Here is an 18707-nt window from a genome sequence, read left to right as displayed (position 1 = left end):
CCTCTAAACAAGGAGGGTAGGCACTGGTCACTGAGGGCCCTTCCAGCTGGAGCTGACATTCTTAGAATTCTGAACAACAGCCTCCCCCGGCTGAGGCAGGAGGAAGGCCTGCCACACACCCCGCAGCTCTCCTCTGGCCTTCCTGCCCCGGAGCACTGGGCAGCCCTGCCCAGGGAGAGCCCCTCGTCCTGCCCTGGCCCGGGCAGCACAATGCCACCTCCTCTCCCTCCCAGGGTGGGGCCCATCCCCCCCACCTCCAGCCCAGGGAGCCTGGGCCTCAGCCCCCATCACTTTCCGGGGCAAATCTCAACGGTCTGGGGAAACAAAACCAAACAATGAATTAAGCCCTTCAATTTGCCCCAAATCTTTAAGGCTTTGGGGAGCCCACAGGTCAAGATTTAGATCAGGGCTTCTCCAACTAAAAAAAAAGGTTTTTAATCTAAGAACTTAGATTTTTTATAAAATTAAATATACTCAATAGTGGTAATGGTTACAGAACATTGTGAATGTTCTTAATGATTAAAATGATTAGTATGGTACATTTTATGTTATGTATATTTTACAATAAACATTTTTTGATGAAATAAAAAAAAAAAATGCTGGCCTCAACTTGGATAGTCTTCAACAGACCTTGTAAGGCTGTTATAAAAGTTCCTAAATGCTTACTTTCAATTTCTGTTCTTATCTCATTGCAGACCAGTAACGTTTTATGGACTGGTAGCAGTCCCAGGGCTGCTCTTTGATAGAACTGATTCAGGCTGCTCAGAGGTGGACTCTGGTTTTGCAGTCTCTCAGGAGACCTTCCAGAAGGAACATTTCTGTACACGCTGCTTCTCAAGCAGAAACTTCTGGATACCAAGCCAGCCAACCCCAAGCAGCCCCAGGCCACTGATCTGACTCATGCCTGGACCCCTCCTTCCACCCTAGTCTGTCTCACAGGGTCTTCTTGATGTGCATTACAAATAAAGTGCCCCTGTTGGGGGCCCCTGATAGGCATAGGGAGTTGTGAGGTAGGGGAAGGAGTGGGGTGAACTACACGAGAGAAGTAAAGTTGGCCTTCTTTGCTTCTAACTCCTACAGCCAACTTGGCCCAAGCATCACCTGCTACAGGAAGTCATCCTGGGCTCACAGCAGAACTGAGGAGCCCCTATCTGTGTCCCTGCACAGTCTTCCTGCACGTAATCTCATTGAATGGTTGACATGGAAAATCTGAAAGTAGTGCCTACTCCTCTGGGGTGGGGTGGGGTGGGGTGGGCCTTAGTTTGAGGGCTTGGCTAGATTTCAGGTCTTGGTTAGGTGCTCCTGTGCACAGGGTATAGTCTGCACAGCTCTGAGAAGCTGCCTTGATGGCTGGGACTCTGGGCACAATCTCCACCAGGCTGTGGGGACTGCAGAGTGGGACTTGTGTTTGTGTCAGAATACAGTGGTCTCTGCTTGGCGGAGCAAAAGAAATCATGGTGGGTTTTCGAAACATCTGGACACCTGGGCTCCAGTTTAGAAAGTCTACCTGCAAAGGTCTGATGAGCCTCCTGAGTCTCTGTATTTTGAAAAAGTGCCGTGTGACTCTGATGCCCAGTTGGTGTCTGGCCCGTGAGAGGTACCAGTGAGTGGTTTGGTGGCCGTAATGCAGCACGCCTGAAGAAGGGAACACAGGGACCTCCAGCCTGGAGGACGTTAGAAGGGAGTGTCACTTTTATCTATCCTTTTGTACCAATTGGACTTTTGACTTAAAAAAAAAAATCTGATGGACTGATAAAATGGCTATCATTTATGTCAAGAACTGCAGGGACTTCCCTGGCTGTCCATTGGTTAAGATTCTGTGCTTCCAATGCGCGGGGCACAGGTTCAATCCCTGGTTGGGGAACAAAGCTCCCACATGCCACGGTGGCCAAAAAAAACCCCTGCGAACTCTGGCCTGTATTTGTATCTGGGGCCGGCATCGTAAGGACAGAAGTGGGTGGGCCAGAGGCACAGAAGCGCTGCAGTGTGCAAGCACCACCTCACGGGGGCAGCAGCTGCTCAGAGCTTGCTGATCGCCTCTGGGTGGGACTGAGCACAGGCTTGCAGGATTTTCTGGGTTTGAAGATAAGACTGAAATCACATTTTCAACTGTAATTAATTGTCAACTAATTGTAAAAAATTTAAAGCACGGCACAGAGTGAAGCCAACAAGCCTGTGGACTGACTCTGGCTGCAGGCCAGCAGTTGGTGCGTTCGAATCTTGAATCTGAGAATGATGTTAAGGACTGCGTACCTTCAAGGCCCGTCTGCAAAGCCAGGACAGAGCCAGCCTTTGCTTCTAGAAAATCGGGTTGACTCCCCACAGGTCCACACAGGACAGGAACAACTCAGGTGCCCAGAGGAGTCACCACCCACTCATAGTCATATAATTCAGCACATATTAAGCTCCCACTATGTGCCAGGCTCAGTGCTGGAGACCCAGTGACGTGACAGGCACAGCTCCTGCTCTGGGGGAACACTTCCTTCTAACTGGAGACACACGGTTGAAACAAATAATCACGACAATAAATTCACTGTGAAACATGAGGAGCTGCGGTATAGCACAAGGTTGGGGTTGGATTCCTGATTCCACCCTTGGTCAGCTATGTCACTTCTGGCAAATACCCTAATCTGTCTCAGTGGCCTCCTTTCCTACCTGTGAAATGGGCATGATAATGTCACAGGGTTGTCTTGGGGAATCCCATGAGATCATGCAAATAATTATTAGTCATGGCCACAAAGTAGAGAGAGCTGTAAAGAGCATTAAGAGGGAGCATAGGCTTCTCAGAGAACCCCATCAGGCCCCTCCCCAATCCCAGAAGCTTCTCCCCCGATAGGTGTGAGGCCACAGGTTGGAAGTCTGGGCCCAGGGACTGCTGCACCCCTAGGGCTTAGTCGCCCGTGTGCTCTCCATTCTGCTGTGGCAGCCATGGGCATCTGGGTAATCTCCCGCACTTGCCCCTGGTAGGATTTGGTGCCCAAGGAAGGTACTGCCCTTGATCTCACTGGGAGAAGGCTAGGCCTTTCCCACCATTGGCCAGAGCCCCTCCCACTGAGACTGCCGCATCTCAGAGCTCATCAAATTCTACAATTAAGTATTACAAATTTGGGTGCCTGTATAAAATGAGGTAGAAAACCTTCCTTGTGCCACCAAAGTGCAGAATGCTAGCTTCCACTGGCAGGGACCTCAGTCACTGGGACACTGTGGACCTTATACTTGACCTGGGCAAAGAGGAAGGCAGATGGCAAGAGACTTAAGTGCCAGTAATGCCTCTGGTGCCTTCAAGTTCAGCTCAGTGGAGGAACCCTCAATGGCCAAGATAGGATCCCTGATCTAATCGGGTAGAGAAGACCTGGAATTAGGCTTGAACGTGGACGGTAATTTCCAGGGTACCTATTCCAACCTCCCATTCAAAGCGGGAAGCTCCTCTCTAAGGAGCCTGGCCTTATCTTCTTGTTCACAAGCAAATCACTTTCAACAGTGATTCAGAAACCCAACTAACAGTAAGGGGGCCAAGCGGTTATCTGGGAGGGCAAAGCAGTGCTAACACGTTGCTGGAAATCCGAACTCTTCATGGGGAAGAAAACACAGAAGCAAGCAACACCTCTATAAAGGCCTGGCGGCGGGGGTGAGATCTTTCTTCCTTAGAGTAACAGAAGATGGTCACTCGTGGCCTTTTTGAGGGCGGCAGCACTGGCTGAATCTGGGGCAGAGGGGATGCCGAAATGCCAGAGCAGCCGCCTTCCCAGGAAGCGCCTGGACTCAGTGCCCGTTAGACCCTGACCAGCTGAGACCTGTGGCCGTTCCCTCACCTTCCTAGACCTGTTTACTTCTCTGTCCTGTAGCAGCACCCACCTCACACGTTTGGACCCGAGGAGACGTCACAATGCCCGAAAGGAACTGCTCACCCCACAGTAGCCTCGGATGGGCAGCACCACTCCCCAGCCAGCCCTGGAGTGGTTTATTTCTCTTCCCGTTGCCCACTGTCAGTAGTCTCCCAGTTCCTTGGTACGGTGTCTCCAGAGCCCAGTGGCCCCATCCAGTTCAGAGGCTCATCACCTCACCCCCGTGGTGCTTCCACAGCCTCACACTGTGGTCTCGGTCACCTTCTCTCCAATTCACCCTGCCCCACGCCTCCATTCTCTCCCTCAGAATGGCTTTGTTCACAGAACACGCCTGTTCTGTATTCTGAAGCCCCCACTGCTCAGGATAAAGGGAATGGAGAGGGCATCTCTATGAGAGCCTGCCGTGATCCAGTAACCATGAAAGGTCCTCATTAAGTACATGTTAACAACCTACTCACCAGAGACATATTAATGTCCTTTGTTACCCGAACGTTATTGACCAGTTTAAAAATTCACTCATATAACAAATCGCAGATTAGTTTCTGCAAAAGCCTCCCAGTGAAGTGTTATCAAGTCCATATCTGATTTCTCAGAGGACTGGCTCAAGTCTTCTCTCCGCTGTTAAGCTTCCCAGACCACTGAATCCTGTGGTTACACCCTCCACCGAAACACACTTGGCCGAGTACAAGCATGGGGTTGAGGCCATATTCTCACCAAGGCGTTCCACAACCCCCCGCCTGCTTTAGGCATAAACACAAGATGCGCGGGGACCCCATTTCATCTTTGCGTCCCTAGCACATAGCTCAAAGTTGGGCACGTTCTAGCTGTTTGTTAAATGTGGATTTAAGGGCTTTCTTCCCATCCCTCAAGCCCCTCCTTTCTGCCGAGGCCAATCACCATGTCCAAGTACAAAAGCCTCAAGAGGAAGGGATGCACCTCATTTTCCACTCAAGTCAAAGAGTGTGTTCTATGGCGACAGCCCCCAGGCTGCAGTCAAACCACTTCTGACCTCTGACAGAAGAGCTGCCAGGAGAGGCTGACCTGGCTCACTCAAGACAGGACCAAGTCCTTCGGCCCAGGGCTCTGACAATCCCAGGAGCTCCTGGACACCCACTCTTCCTTTCCTCCAAGCTGTGCACATGTGTGTATGCTCAGTTGCTCAGTCATGCCCAACTCTTTGAGACCCCCAGAGGACAGGTTCCTCTGTCCATGGGATTCTCCAGGCGGGCATACTGGAGTGGGTTACCATTTCCTCCTCCAGGGGATCAAACCTGAGTCTCCTGCATTGGCAGGTGGATTCTTTACCACTAAGCCATCTGGGAAGCCCTCCTTCCAAGTCATAGGCAAAGAATTTAAGTGGCAATTATTTAACCTAATTCAATCTTCTCTTTTTATGTTTGAGAAAACTGAGGCCCAGGACTAGTACCTCTCCGAAGGTCAGAGGTAAAATAGAAAAGCCAGGGCGTCTGATTTTATGGGCAAGATGGATCTCCTTCAGTTCCCTGTGACAACTGCTATCACAAGGTGGGAACTTTTGACACTGTCAGGGCCACCATGGGGTTGGCTGTAACCAACTGGGGGATCCCTCCTCAGGCGTATCTTAGACCTCTTCTTTTTCCTGATCTCTGTTCCGTTCCCCACATGTCCCACAGGAACAAAAACCTACTGCTCTCTGTAGGACATCTAGTATCGTAACTCTGATGAATTTCTACTTTCAGGCCATCTTTATATCCAAGCTACTCACAACTGGTGCTTTAAAGGTTCCCATGGGTACCATCTCACCCATGCAAACCTCTAATACCTACTATAGGACAGATCAAAGATGGACAGTGGTGCATTTCTGCACACAAGCTTCACTTCGGCCTATGTGTTTAGGTATTGCCATCATTATACTTAACTACACTTGATCTTTTTCCTGTTTGCCCTATACAGCCATGACTCTTTAAATTCGATCTTCTTTCAGAACCCCTACAATTGATCACCTTATAAATTTCTAAGTCAGTTCAAGCCACTTAAAAGCTGCAGTCATTTGCAACTCAATATAAACTTATTAGCTCCCTCACTAGCCTTTGGTTAAAAACGGTTATCATTATTAGTGATATATATATATACTAAATAGTTTTAAGTGTGTTCTACTGTACAGACACACACACACACACATATTCCTTTAATCCTAGCAACATAGGAAGGTTGATAGGCTATCCTTATAAGTTTGATAAAATCCAAATCAAGAGCTGCAGAGGCATAAGTGTGGCAACATGCTGACCCCACTGCAGTATTAGCAGTCATCCTGGAAACTCTTTCACTGGAAGTGTGTGGCTTCCAAGAGCTTTTCTGCAGATAGTCTGAGAAGCAAATAATCATATGTAATTAAGGCTATTTCCCAAATAGCCTAGGAGAGCTGCCAAAGGCTTTCCCGGAATTCAGAGGCAAGCCGGTGAAAACCGTAACCCTGTAGCCTCTGGACGCGAGATGAAGCAACCACAACCTTCACCGCCCAAGTCACTGCTGCTCCAGAGAACAGGTTCCCTCCATCAGTTACAGGGCTTGCTAGAGGGGTACAGAAAGTTTTACTAATCTTTTGATTCTTGAGAAACGGTTCCTAAGGCAGGCAAGTGTTAGGATTCACCCCCAACCCCAGCCTGTAACGTAAAGCAAATAAAGCATCCGATATCTCTAACTAGGATCTTAAGGTTTCTCTAAACTATTCTCTAGAAACAGCATTTGCGCCTTTCAGTCTGCCTTTTTAATGGGGACACAGAAAACAAAAAATGCTTGTTTGCAAATAAACATCTGAAAGACTATCATAACAGCTGATCTGGGCTGAGGCATCACAACAAAGTGAGGATTGTGGAAGAGGACAATGCAAACAACTCCGGAGCAAGAAACTCCAGGGCAGAGAACTCCGGTGGTGTGCGCGCGGGGTGTTTCCAGCAGCCTCGAGGCCCCATCTGGAGCAAATACAAACTAGAGGGTCTCTGTCACTGGACAACTTATCACCTGGACAGAAAGAAGTCACTGCCACCAACAGCACTGTGCAGTTTTATTAACCATTCAAGTACAGTAGCGTCTGTAAGATCGGGACAGAATTGGGATTTAAAAGTGAACATATTCAGCATCTAACAATTTGAAAGAAGCCACTACATACTCTTTTCACAGACATGTTTCCACGGAGCCAATACAGTACTAGCCATTAACCCAGCACACCAGGTGTACTGAAGTAGAAAAGATGCAACAAGAAAAATAGCTACATTAGAAAGACTTCAACACTTTAGAAAAAGAGTAAAACACTTTTCGTTTCTCCCCTTCAGCCCCTAAAACAACATCATACCGTCTGGATCTACCTATACAGTCCTACATCAGCTTCTAGAATATTTGTCAGGAGGGCAAAAGTAAAATGACACTGGCCAGTACAGTCTTTGGATATTTAGGAAGGGGAGGGGGAGAAAGTCAGTTCTCAGAGCAAATTAGTCGGCTTCAGTCTCATCAGCAGGATCTTTGGATTCTTTGTTCTTCCGCACTTCTTCAATGTGCTTGTCCTGTAAAGAAATAGTATATCCACCAGTCAAGTGAAAAAGCCTACAAGGTCATGCCCCCAAGAGGCCCAAATCAGCATTAGTACATACATTATATGACATGTGTAATAATATACTATTATTATATATATTATGGGAATCACGTAATTAGAGTTCTAAGTCATCATCTTCAAACTTCCTAGGTCACTCATTGAACCTAATGATTCAGCCTTCTACTGCTCTTCCCAAGAACATGCAACTCTGCTGCAAATTAGTGAATATTCCTTACTTAAAAATAAGACATCTCTGATTTAACTTGTTAACCACAAAATGAATGACAAAGACACCAAGCACGCGTGATCAAGGCAGAGCTCACGCCGTCTCAGTGGCGCACCACACCCCGGCTCCCGCGCCTCCCGGGCCGGGGCACCGACCTTCTCCCGCAAGCGCTCCAGCTTGGCGGCCATCTGCGCCTCTCGGTTCTCTTTGTTGGCCTCCATCTTGTGGGTCAGCTTCTCTTCCGCCATCTTACTGAAGTTGTTGTTCTCCTCTATCGCCTTCTGAAGCACTTCTTTCTCGTGCTCCCGTTTCTCAGCAAGCTGCTTCAAGACCTCAGCTTCATGGGACTGGAAAAAAGTTTAATAGGCTAGGCTCTCTGAAATGTTATACAGAATTAGGTCAAATCACAGAAGAAATTATTGAGAGGACTGAAGATAGAAAGTTAGATCCCTTTAAATAATACTGAAGTCAGGACCTGAATTATCCGTATCAGAATGCTGTAAAAATTATATTTTCTAGTGTTTTTATTTACTTTGGAAAACTGCTCATATTTGTTCAGAGATTCTTGCCCAATTATTCCTTAAGGAAATCTTTGTAAGATTTACCACATAATGGTATCAAGATGATTTGAGTGATATATACTTAGAAATGGCACTTTATTGTAAAGAATTTTGATTTTTTAACTTCAAAGGCTACCTAAAGAAAATGAGTTCCTTGTAAAAAATGTAACCGTATTGATAAAAAGAAAATCCACAGATACCATAGAAAATTTAAGATTAAACCTCCAGATTACTATTTAAGCCAAAGGATTTGTTTTAAGGAAAAGCTTATTAGCGTTTTTCTATGGACACTGCGTTAACTTCGAGACCAGTGGAGCTCTGTTACCATGGTGTGCCTCCTTCAACAGACTCAGAATAGCTTATTACCAGATTCCGATGTCTTTGGAAGCATCAACTTGCAGGAAAACTTCAGAGCATCTGCCATTGGTTCTGTTAATTCTCTTCTTCAAAATCCCAGTCATGATAAGAGTTTCACTATATTTAGCCAATAACTATGTAAAGCTCTGGCTAATGACTACAGGGCCAGTGTTGATTCCTTAAAAAAAAATTCTGTCCTGCCTTCAGCTGCATCTCTTCCACAAACTCAAACTACATGGAATGCATCAACTTGGACTAAATAGAAGAGCAGGTAGCAGATGAAAAACTGTTGCAAATACAGCCACTCTTCCTGGGGAGGTAATTCACTGTTGACAGTGGGTCAGCGCACACACAGAACACTCGTGGCACTGAAACGTGCCCAGCACATGCTACGGCAGCTCAACAGGGCCCCAAAATGCATGTGTGGGGTTAAAGGTACCAGACTTCAAAGCACCAAACTGCGCTGGTTGCAGGCACGTTGACCACTTCACCTTTTTGTGCCTGCATTTCTCTAATTTTAAAATTAGACCCATGCACCCCAATCAAGAGTTGCTAGAAAGAGGGACTAAATGAGAATTTACGTATCATTCTTAACAACTAGAAGGACGCTGAAGAGAGAAATACACCAAAATGTTACCAATAGTTATTTCTGCGAAGTAGGATATGAATTTTCTAATTTATTTATAAACTTCTGTGGTTCTCAGTTTTTCTATAACAAGCATATTAATATTTGCTGACTTTTCTGATTAGTTCTTTTTAAAGATACCTACTTCAATATAGAAGTACTAGATAAAAGCTACCATAATACCAGTATGACAGCTGAGCAACACAATCATGTCACTAGCAATTTAAAATGTTTTTATTGTACCGCTCTCAAAAAACAAAACAAAAACTAAAAAACCACAGACTTACACACAAACTTAAAAAACCAAACCCCAAAACCTTAAGAGACAAAAAAATGAATCAACAACAATCTATTTTCCAAAGAGAAAGCATGAAAAGTATGAATTTTGGTTTCAGACAGAACTGGGCTTAAACTCTAGCTCCAGTACTCACTAACTGTATGACTCAGGAAAATGATTTAACTTTCCTGAGAACATTTTCTAATCCAGTATCTCAGACAACACCTACCCTCTAGGGTCAAAGTAGAAAGGAGAACTATATAAGTTAAAGGAGATGGTACACAATAGGAGCTCAATAAATGATGGCTGGTATTCTCTCCCCGCCACTGGCGCTGTAATTTTCATAGTTATAGTCACCACCTAGCTACAATTCTGTTTTCCTCCTCTTACAAAGCAGACTGGCCATGTTACATTAATAAATATCTGGTTTTCTGTAAATTGGTGTTTACCTTGCGTCTTTCCTCTGCAGCTTCTAATTTCTTCTGAATTTCCTCCAGGGAAAGATCCTTCTTCTTAGGAGGGGAAAGGGGAAATTCTGGGACAGATTCTTTTGATCGAGGGCTGAGAATCAGCTCAAAAGCCTGGCCTGAGGCACGCTTCTCCAGTTCCTTCACCTGGATATCTGGATTTGATCATATTTATAATATATTCAGAAAAATGGAGTTTTTCCTATTCTAATAAACTGTTCTATCGTTTTCTAAAAACCAAATCAATTTAATGAATAGAATGAGGGCTGGTGAAGCAGCTGTGTTTACAGGCAAGAAATTATTATCTAAATACCATGTCCCAGAAAAGCAAAGCTCAACATTTTTGGATTGATAAATACCATTCTGAGACATCAGTATTTGACAATCATTTCCCTGAACAGAACAAAAACATGCAAAACTCCACATTTTGCTTTAGACCAAACCAAATCGTCTAATAATGAAACAATTAACTATGTACTCTCAGTACATTCAAGTGGTAATTTTTCTGCTTTAGTTGCTCTCCAATTTATAAAGTAAGATTTTTTTTGGTAAGACCAAAACACAAGTGCCAAATTAAGATGGCTTAAGACCTGAGCCATCTCCTATTCTAAAATTAGAAGCCCGTCACAATTTCAGCTTTTCCACATAGATCACCTACCAGAAGAAGCCATGGTGAAGAGAAGACAAGAGACTGGCAGTGTACTCTACACGATTCACTGGCAAGGAAAACCCTGAAAACGATTTTCAAAAGCATGCAATCAATTTCTTTGCATTTCCATGTCATTGATTCAAAGGGATCTCAAATCACATCCATATAAATCAATGTCAAAAAAACCCCACTACTGTGGAATTAAATATGACATCATTAGTTAGAAAATTATTTAAAAATCATAAAATACTCAAACACTGGGAAACCTGAATTGAATAGAATGTTGGTTGTAGAAGAGGTTAAGTGAGCTTGCCCGTTCAAAATATACTTAAGATTTTTAAAATTAGACAGGGATTTAAATCACAAGGTCCCCGCCCCTCAGTATATTCTCCTCCTGGTGAGAAGATAGTGCAGATTCAACGCCTAGTGAGACCGGAGCCATCTTAACACTGCCTACCACTCATTGTGCAAACGAGAAATACCCACCCCTGCTTTGTCTGTGTCTGCCATGTGGAAAACAAAACGCCCAAACTAGTATTAACCAATAATGTCTCACTCCTATTGTTCCTGCGGTTTAAGGTCCTCATTCAACAGCGGGTTAACATGAATTATCAACAATTTTATGAAGCTTTAGGTCTTAGGTTACACCTATTTGCTACCTTGTGCAGTATTTTTCCACGAAAAAAAAACTACATTCCTTGATCTTTTCAAAGGTCATGATTCCTGCAGACCCAAGTCTAGTGTCAAACACGTAGGAATACAAGTTCTCAACAGCGGGAACTTAAAATCGGAAACAGGGAAACTGTCTAAGCCCGTCGGACGAGCAGGAGACTCCCAGCACCAGAACCAGGATGGGCGTGGCCCTGGTCCGGGCGAGGAATAGCGGCAGGCCGCCCCCCGGCCAATCAGAGCCCGCCCTGCACTCCGGCCCCGGGCCCCGCCCCTTCCTCCCCGCGCCTTTTCGAATCTCCCCGAACTCTCAACACCCCGGAGCCCGCGCGCGTGGGAAGGGGAGGGGTGGGCGGGGCTAACGGTCCCATCCGGGTAACTCCGCCCACCCCGGGCTCTCCCCGCGCGGAGTAGCCCCCCATCAACTCCCGCCAAAAACACCTTGAGGCGGGCCCCCGCCCCCCTCGCCCCCAGCCCCGCCGCAGCTGGCCGGGAGGCGCTAGTACTTGGGAGGAAACCGTGGGGTACCCGCCATCGGCTCGCCACCTCTTTCCTTCGCTCCCAGTCTTCCGCCACCCAAAGCCGTCCGCGCCCCTGAGCCGAGAGGACTGGACAGCTCTCGTGGGGGTGTCAGCCTTCCGTGGGCAGCCTCACGAACACTGAGCGGGGGCGCTGCCCTTTCCGGCCCCGCAGTCTGGCCCTCAGGTCGCTCCCTGGGGGCGCCGCCCCGCCCCTTCAAACAATGGGGACCCCAGCGGGGGCCGCGCCTGCAGGGAGGCGGGGGAGGGTGGGCCTACGCCCCCTATTGTCTCCTCGAAGGTATCTCGGGGCTACCTCGGCGGGCTCGCCCAGCTGGCCGCACCCCCTCCCCACCACAGCCGCGCCCCCAGGGAGCCAGGGACAAAGCCAGGCTCCGCCCGAGCCACACACAAAGCGGAGCGACCCCCCCACCCCGCCCTCCAGCCCCTTTACGGCCCGCGGCCCCGCCCGCCGGCCTCCAGCAGGGGGTCGCTGCCCCAGGGCCGGCCCCTCCCGCTCGCCGCGTCCCTCTCACTGCCCCCGGCCGACCGCCGCCGCCTCCTCCCGAGAGTCCCACACCCACCTGCTCCGTCCGAGCCGCCTGGCCACACTCTGAGCACCAACAGACCCGGGCGCGCACAAAAGCGCCAAACAGCGACACGTGACCTCCCCGCCGGGCTCCGCATTGGCTGGGAGCGGCGGCACGTGCCGACCCCTTCCCACCCCCCCCAACCACAGCCCAAGTGGACCCCGCCTCTGGGGACCCCGGAGCACCTCGGGAAGTGTAGTTCAGGCTGGTGGGACCAGCGGACAATGCCAGGGGTGAGGGCTGATTTGGGGCGGGGGGTTCTCCAGGTATGAGCCGGGGGGCCGGGACGGTCATCTGGCAGGGGAAGGGGGTGATGCGGTGAGCCCCCGCCTGGGTTTGAACCAGTTCTCCCCTTCTTAGGAAAAGGGTGGGGCAAGGTCCCTTTCCACCTCTCAAGACAGTGGTCCCCCTGGACTCCACCTCTGTGGAGCCCCTTGCCCCACATCACACCGCAAGGGCAGCCCTCCCTTGGGACAGCGCATTGCCCTTCCGGAGCCCCCTCGGTGCAGCCACCTAAGACGCCCAAGCCCTTGTGACGGGACAATGCCACTTCATGCCTCCACCTGTCACCTGTATTGTGACATCATCATAATCTAACCCATTCTGCCCAACAGGGCACGGGCGTGGCCCTTAACTCATTGTGTGCGTTCTCCCTACCGTCTTAGGGTCCCCCAGCTGGTGACCCTCTATAGAGACCTGTGGGGGAAAAGCAAAAGGATCTGGAATTTGATCTCCTCTGGTCTAACAAAGTCACTGGGCTTAAATGCAGACTCCATCTGTTCTGCCAAGCCTTTTACCGGACGATAGGGAAGGAAGCTCAATTGCAGTTCTAGACTACACAGACTGCAGTTAAGTGTTGCTTTTGTTCTTGAAGCACGTGCTCCCACATCGGTGCTGGGTCATTATAAAGAATCAAAACAAAAGAAGCCACAAGGTCACGGTTCCCCCTGCCCTGGATAGATGGGATGCACAGCAGAAACACAAAGAAAATTGCTCTGACCCTGGCTATCTTAGAACAGCTGGCCTCATTCTTAAACACAGAAAGGCCAGAGGAAAAATAAATAAAATGAACATGGTTCCCAAGCCCCTTCTCCCATTCCCCCAGTCAAAGCTCTGTCCTTGGTGGTGGTCATTACACCAAAGCACCTGCCTTGAGATACTGACAAGGTAGAAGGACACGGTCATTTTACTGCTCGATGGGCTCCACCTCCCCAAAACCAAGAAACAAACATGACCTTCTTTGATGGAGCAGGAGTCCTCATTTAAAGACTCCCCGTGTTCTGCTATTTACTATGGATATGCAGGAGTTAAATATAATTCATAGGTGCTTGAGACAAGGAAAACTGGATTATACAGGCAGCAGACACACCACACAAAGCAAACAATTAGCAATACACTGTTGCCTGAGATATGCTTGTTGCAGCATTTTCTCCAACAATTGCCCTTGTGTGGGGTCGGCCTCTCCCCCGCCCCCAATCTAAGTGGTTTTCCCTTAGCATGTGAGCGGGACCAGCAATAATTCAGATTCTGAGCCCTGAGAACCTTCTCCTTCTCAGACCAAACTTAGCCACCAAACAATCCGGTGTTTCCATCTGTCAGTTTTCTGAGCGAAATCTCAGAATTCGTCAGGAAGACTGGAGGGGAGTTGGGATAAGACCTCACTGAAAAGTGACAGATTAATAGGCAACACACACGAGCAAGAAACTCAAGGCTGAGAAGTCTGTTATACCCTGAACCATGCTTTTATCTAGAAGTCTTTGTACTTGATCTGGAGGTTTGCAGAGGAAGGTCCCACCCATTTGATGCATTTTTTTTTTTTTAATACAAGAAATTGCCACAAAAATCTCATCTTTCTGACTATTAATGTTATGACAGAAAAAAAAATAAATCTTTCAAAACACTGATTATTTTAAAGCACTTATACCGCTTCCCACCGCACCCGCCCCCCCCACCTTTTCTTTCTCCCTAGAGCAGATGTCTATTTCCATGGAAACCATGGCTAGGAACGAAGATGTTAGAACTCATGTAGATTTTTCATCTTTTTTAACGATGCCACTTGGCTTCTGGGTTTGTTGTTAGATGCTTGGTCCTGACAGTCTCTGTGACGAGGATTTCCTGAGATCCCCACTGCTGCTTGAGGACTGAGGAGACTGGAGTCGGGTTTCCCCAAGAATGATCCTATGAATAAAAAAGGGTTTGGTGGGGCTTTGGGGTGGGGCTGCCTTTCTGAGAGCTAGACCACAGCTATGTATTGTCAGTTCTTCTGAGTGTTCATGAATGAGCTTTGGAATCGGAATGGCTTTCAACTGTGAGAGAGAAAACAGCTTTGCCATCTCACTTTGGAAAGGGGCAGAAGCTCCTTTCTTGGAAGGTTCCAAGAACTAACTTCAAAATCCACTCCCTCCTGAAGTGGCAGCAAGGAGTTAACATTTGCATCTTGGGATTATGTGTCTTTGCCGATGAGAATTATTTTTGCCTCTGCTCAGATGGTTTGGTCGAATTGCTGGGGAGCTGGCTGTGACTATGGATTAACACAAAGTGAAGTTGAGATATGGCAGCCATCCAGCTTATTTGATCTGTGTAGACAGCTAAAGGAGAGCCCTTCAGGCTTCAAAGTCCAAAAGGATGTCTACGCTGATCAAACAAGTCGGGCTGTTGTCAGATCTGCTCTGTTCTTACAGAGCACCGGCTGCCTTTGTTCATTGTTGGTTCTGAGGCTGCAGGGTTGTCTCCCACAGAGGTGCCACTGAGTTCCACTGCTGTTTACAGGGCCTGTCCTTGGCCGAAGGTGTCGTGGGAGAGGTTTTCTCCTTGTCCCCAGCCTCGCTGTTCCCTTTGTCCCCTAATCCTTAGGCATCATGCTCTAACACTCCCTTCCCTGTTCAAAACCTCTCTGTGAATCTGCTATTTTACTTGCTTGTCTCCCTCACTAGACAACTAAGCCTAAGAAGGCAGGAGTTGTGTCTCTGGTATCCGTTGTACCTGCCCAGAACGGAAGCTGGCCCTGGAGGGTGGGGCCTGGTTGGTTGCAGATGACTTTAGGCAAGAACCACCTCACCCATCCTCAGCTTCCACTTCTGTGATGCTCGACACCTGCACTAGCAGAGGTGGTGAGGATTAAGTCAGATAATGTATGTGAAAGTGCTTAGCACGATGCCTGGCCCCTCTCAGTGCTGATTTGTTAACCATTATTGCTAGAGAAGTTTCTTGATTGCTATAGGTTACTGAATAAATGAATGAATGATGACTAGTAGACTTTCTCCTTTGGGTGGAAATCATAGTCTCTGGGTTAACTCTTTTCCCATGGAGTATTTTTTAAAATTCAATTAATTTAACATTTTGAATAAATAAACTCATTCACACAGTTGAGAAATAAAGTATGAAAATTCCTTCTCCTTCCCTCCCTCATCTATCCCCATCTGCCAAATCCTCTACTTACCCTTCCCCTACTTTAACCTTTGTTACTAGTTTCTTGTGTGTCTAGGGTTTTCTTCACGTAAGCAGTTTTGCTTACATGTATGGTAGCAAATTTGTGGCCACATAGTCTTAATCCCCCTTCATAAGAAAATGTCAGTCTACTGTAACTGTTCTGCACTTAGTGTTTTTTCACTTCAGAACACATATCAGGGATCTTTTCCGTATTCATATATCAAGCATTTCTTGGATCTGGGATCCAATGTATGAACGCTCCATAATCCAGTTAACCAGTGCCCTGTCCATGGCCCTTAGGTTAATATTTGCTATTTCAAACAATGCTGTAATGAACAAGCTAATATAGATGGTGTTTTCCATCTGGGTAAGTATATCCGAGGGGTAAGTATAGCTGAAACTCCAACACTGTGGCCACCTGATGCGAAGAACTGACTCATTGGAAAAGACCCTGATGCTGGGAAAGATTGAAGGTGGGAGGAGAAGGGGACGACAGAGGATGAGATGGTTGGATGGCATCACCAGCTCAGTGGACATGAATTTGAGTAAGCTCTGGGAGTTGGTGATGAACAGGGAAGTCTGATGAGCCACAGTCCATGGGGTCACAAAGAGTTGGACACGACTGAGCGACTGAAGTATATCTGAAAGATATATTCCTAGAGTAGTATTGCTAAGTCAAAGGACAAACACATTTGTAATTTGGATAGTGCCAAACTGCCTTTCATAGGAGTTGTACCAGTTCAACACCTACCATGTGGTATTTTAGTTCATTATCTCAGTTCATTCAAAAATGATTTGAAAGATTTTGTCCCCAGAAATTTCAGGCATTAGGGAAAAGGAGGGGGAGGACTAGAAATTCCGAGAAAGACACACAGTCAGTTTTGACTGTGTTAATAATGCCTATAAACACTTGATAAGCAGCACCTGATCTTAGAGCAGCTCGGTGCCTACACTGTATCAGTGTCTCAGTCTTGTGGAAGAAGTATCTGCAAGTGTCATCATGAGATTGGAAGCTTTTTGAAGGCAGAGTCTTTTTCATAGCTGTATCCCACTCCCCCCTCCATGATGCCTGACACAGTGGCTGGCACATATCGTATTTAATCAGTTCTAAGATGTATGTTGTCCCCGGATTTGTGTGTCTTTAAAATCAGTGTGCTCAAGTCCATGAATACCATTTCATAATTGCCAACAGCATATTTTCTTAGTAGCACATAAAATAACATCTTAAAAATAAATGGGATTTCTGACTCAACAAAATATGGTAAAGTACATACATATTGACTATGCCAAAGCCTTTGACTGTGTGGATCACAATCAACTGGGGAAAATTCTGAAAGACATGGGAATACCAGACCACCTGACCTGCCTCTTGAGAGACCTGCATGCAGGTCAGGAAGCAACAGTTAGAACTGGACATGGAACAACAGACTTGTGCCAAATACGAAAAGGAGTACATCAAGGCTGTATATTGTCACCCTGCTTATTTAACTTATATGCAGAGTACATCATGAGAAACGCTGGACTGGAAGAAACACAAACTGGAATCAAGATTGCCGGGAGAAATATCAATAACCTCAGATATGCAGATGACACCACCCTTATGGCAGAAAGTGAAGAGGAACTCAAAAGCCTCTTGATGAAAGTGAAAGAGGAGAGTGAAAAAGTTGGCTTAAAGCTCAACATTCAGAAAACGAAGATCATGGCATCTGGTCCCATCACTTCATGGGAAATAGATGGGGAAACAGTGGAAACAGTGTCAGACTTTATTATTCTGGGCTCCAAAATCACTGCAAATGGTGACTGCAGCCATGAAATTAAAAGACACTTACTCCTTGGAAGGAAAGTTATGACCAACCTAGATAGCATATTCAAAAGCAGAGACATTGCTTTGCCAACAAAGATTCATCTAGTCAAGGCTATGGTTTTTCCAGTGGTCATGTATGGATGTGAGAGTGGACTGTGAAGAAAGCTGAGCGCCGAAGAATTGATGCTTTTGAACTGTGGTTTTGGAGAAGACTCTTGAGAGTCCCTTGGACTGCAAGGAGATCCAACCAGTCCATTCTAAAGGAGATCAGCCCTGGGTGTTCTTTGGAAGGAATGATGCTAAAGCTGAAACTCCAGTACTTTGGCCACCTCATGCGAAGAGTCGACTCATTGGAAAAGACTCTAATGCTGGGAGGGATTGGGGGCAAGAGGAGAAGGGGATGACAGAGGAGGAGATGGCTGGATGGCATCACCAACTCGATGGACGTGAGTTTGAGTGAACTCCGGGAGTTGGTGATGGACAGGGAGGCCTGGCATGCTGTGATTCATGGGTATGCAAAGAGTCGGACACGACTGAGATACTGAACTAAACTGAACACACATTAAATGTGAGTGGAATGGGGCCAAGATGTCACTGCCCCTGCCATCTTCTCACTCTGTGTTCTAACCTTCATCCCTCTTATCTAAGTCCATGCCGTCTTCTAATGATTCCTTTTTATGGGGATGCCTTCTTGAGCTGCCATCTCTCCCCTGAACTCTAAAAAAACATTTCCAGCTACCTAAAGGACACCTCCTCATGGATGCTCCATAAAGCCCTCAAATTTGGTATGACCCCCACACTGAACTAACATCTTCCCATCAACCATATCTCATTTCTCCATTCTGTTAGAGGCTTTGGTAGGCTCTCACCCTTCAGGCCTAAAACTTCAGTCAAATTCAACTCTTCCAGAACTTCCCTGATGGTCCGTTAAGAATTCGCCTCCCAATGCAGGGGATGGAGGTTTGAACCCTGGTCAAGGAATTAAGATCCCACATGCAGCAGAGCAACTAAGCCTACACACTGCAACTAAAGAGAAGCTCCCAGATGCCACCACTAGAGAAAGCCCATGTACCACAATAAAGACCCAGCACAACCAAAATTTTTTAAAAACAGACACACAAAT

At 47.0% G+C, this 18707-nt stretch overlaps 1 protein-coding gene across 2 annotated transcripts in view; it reads right to left on the bottom strand.

Moving 5' to 3' along the window:
- Nucleotides 1–6860: 6860 nt before the first annotated feature.
- Nucleotides 6861–18707, bottom strand: part of STMN1 (stathmin 1) — a 30621-nt gene continuing 18774 nt past the window's right edge. The window contains exons 1-5 of one of the 2 annotated variants that reach the window (XM_027519878.1): nucleotides 12346–12444; nucleotides 10584–10656; nucleotides 9908–10080; nucleotides 7795–7986; nucleotides 6861–7384 (exon numbers count right to left, since the gene is read on the bottom strand). In XM_027519878.1, coding sequence (XP_027375679.1) covers nucleotides 7313–7384; nucleotides 7795–7986; nucleotides 9908–10080; nucleotides 10584–10596 — 450 coding nt within the window. In that variant the 5' untranslated portion in view covers nucleotides 10597–10656; nucleotides 12346–12444 and the 3' untranslated portion in view covers nucleotides 6861–7312. Of the gene's footprint in view, nucleotides 7385–7794; nucleotides 7987–9907; nucleotides 10081–10583; nucleotides 10657–12345; nucleotides 12445–18707 lie in introns of those variants that run through there. The other variant, XM_027519879.1, reaches the window with a different exon arrangement.

Source organism: Bos indicus x Bos taurus, chromosome 2 (assembly GCF_003369695.1).
Source record: "Bos indicus x Bos taurus breed Angus x Brahman F1 hybrid chromosome 2, Bos_hybrid_MaternalHap_v2.0, whole genome shotgun sequence".
Classification (NCBI taxonomy): domain Eukaryota; kingdom Metazoa; phylum Chordata; class Mammalia; order Artiodactyla; family Bovidae; genus Bos; species Bos indicus x Bos taurus.
The sequence above is the reverse complement of the archived record's forward strand: the minus strand, read 5'-3'. Positions and strand labels throughout refer to the sequence as shown.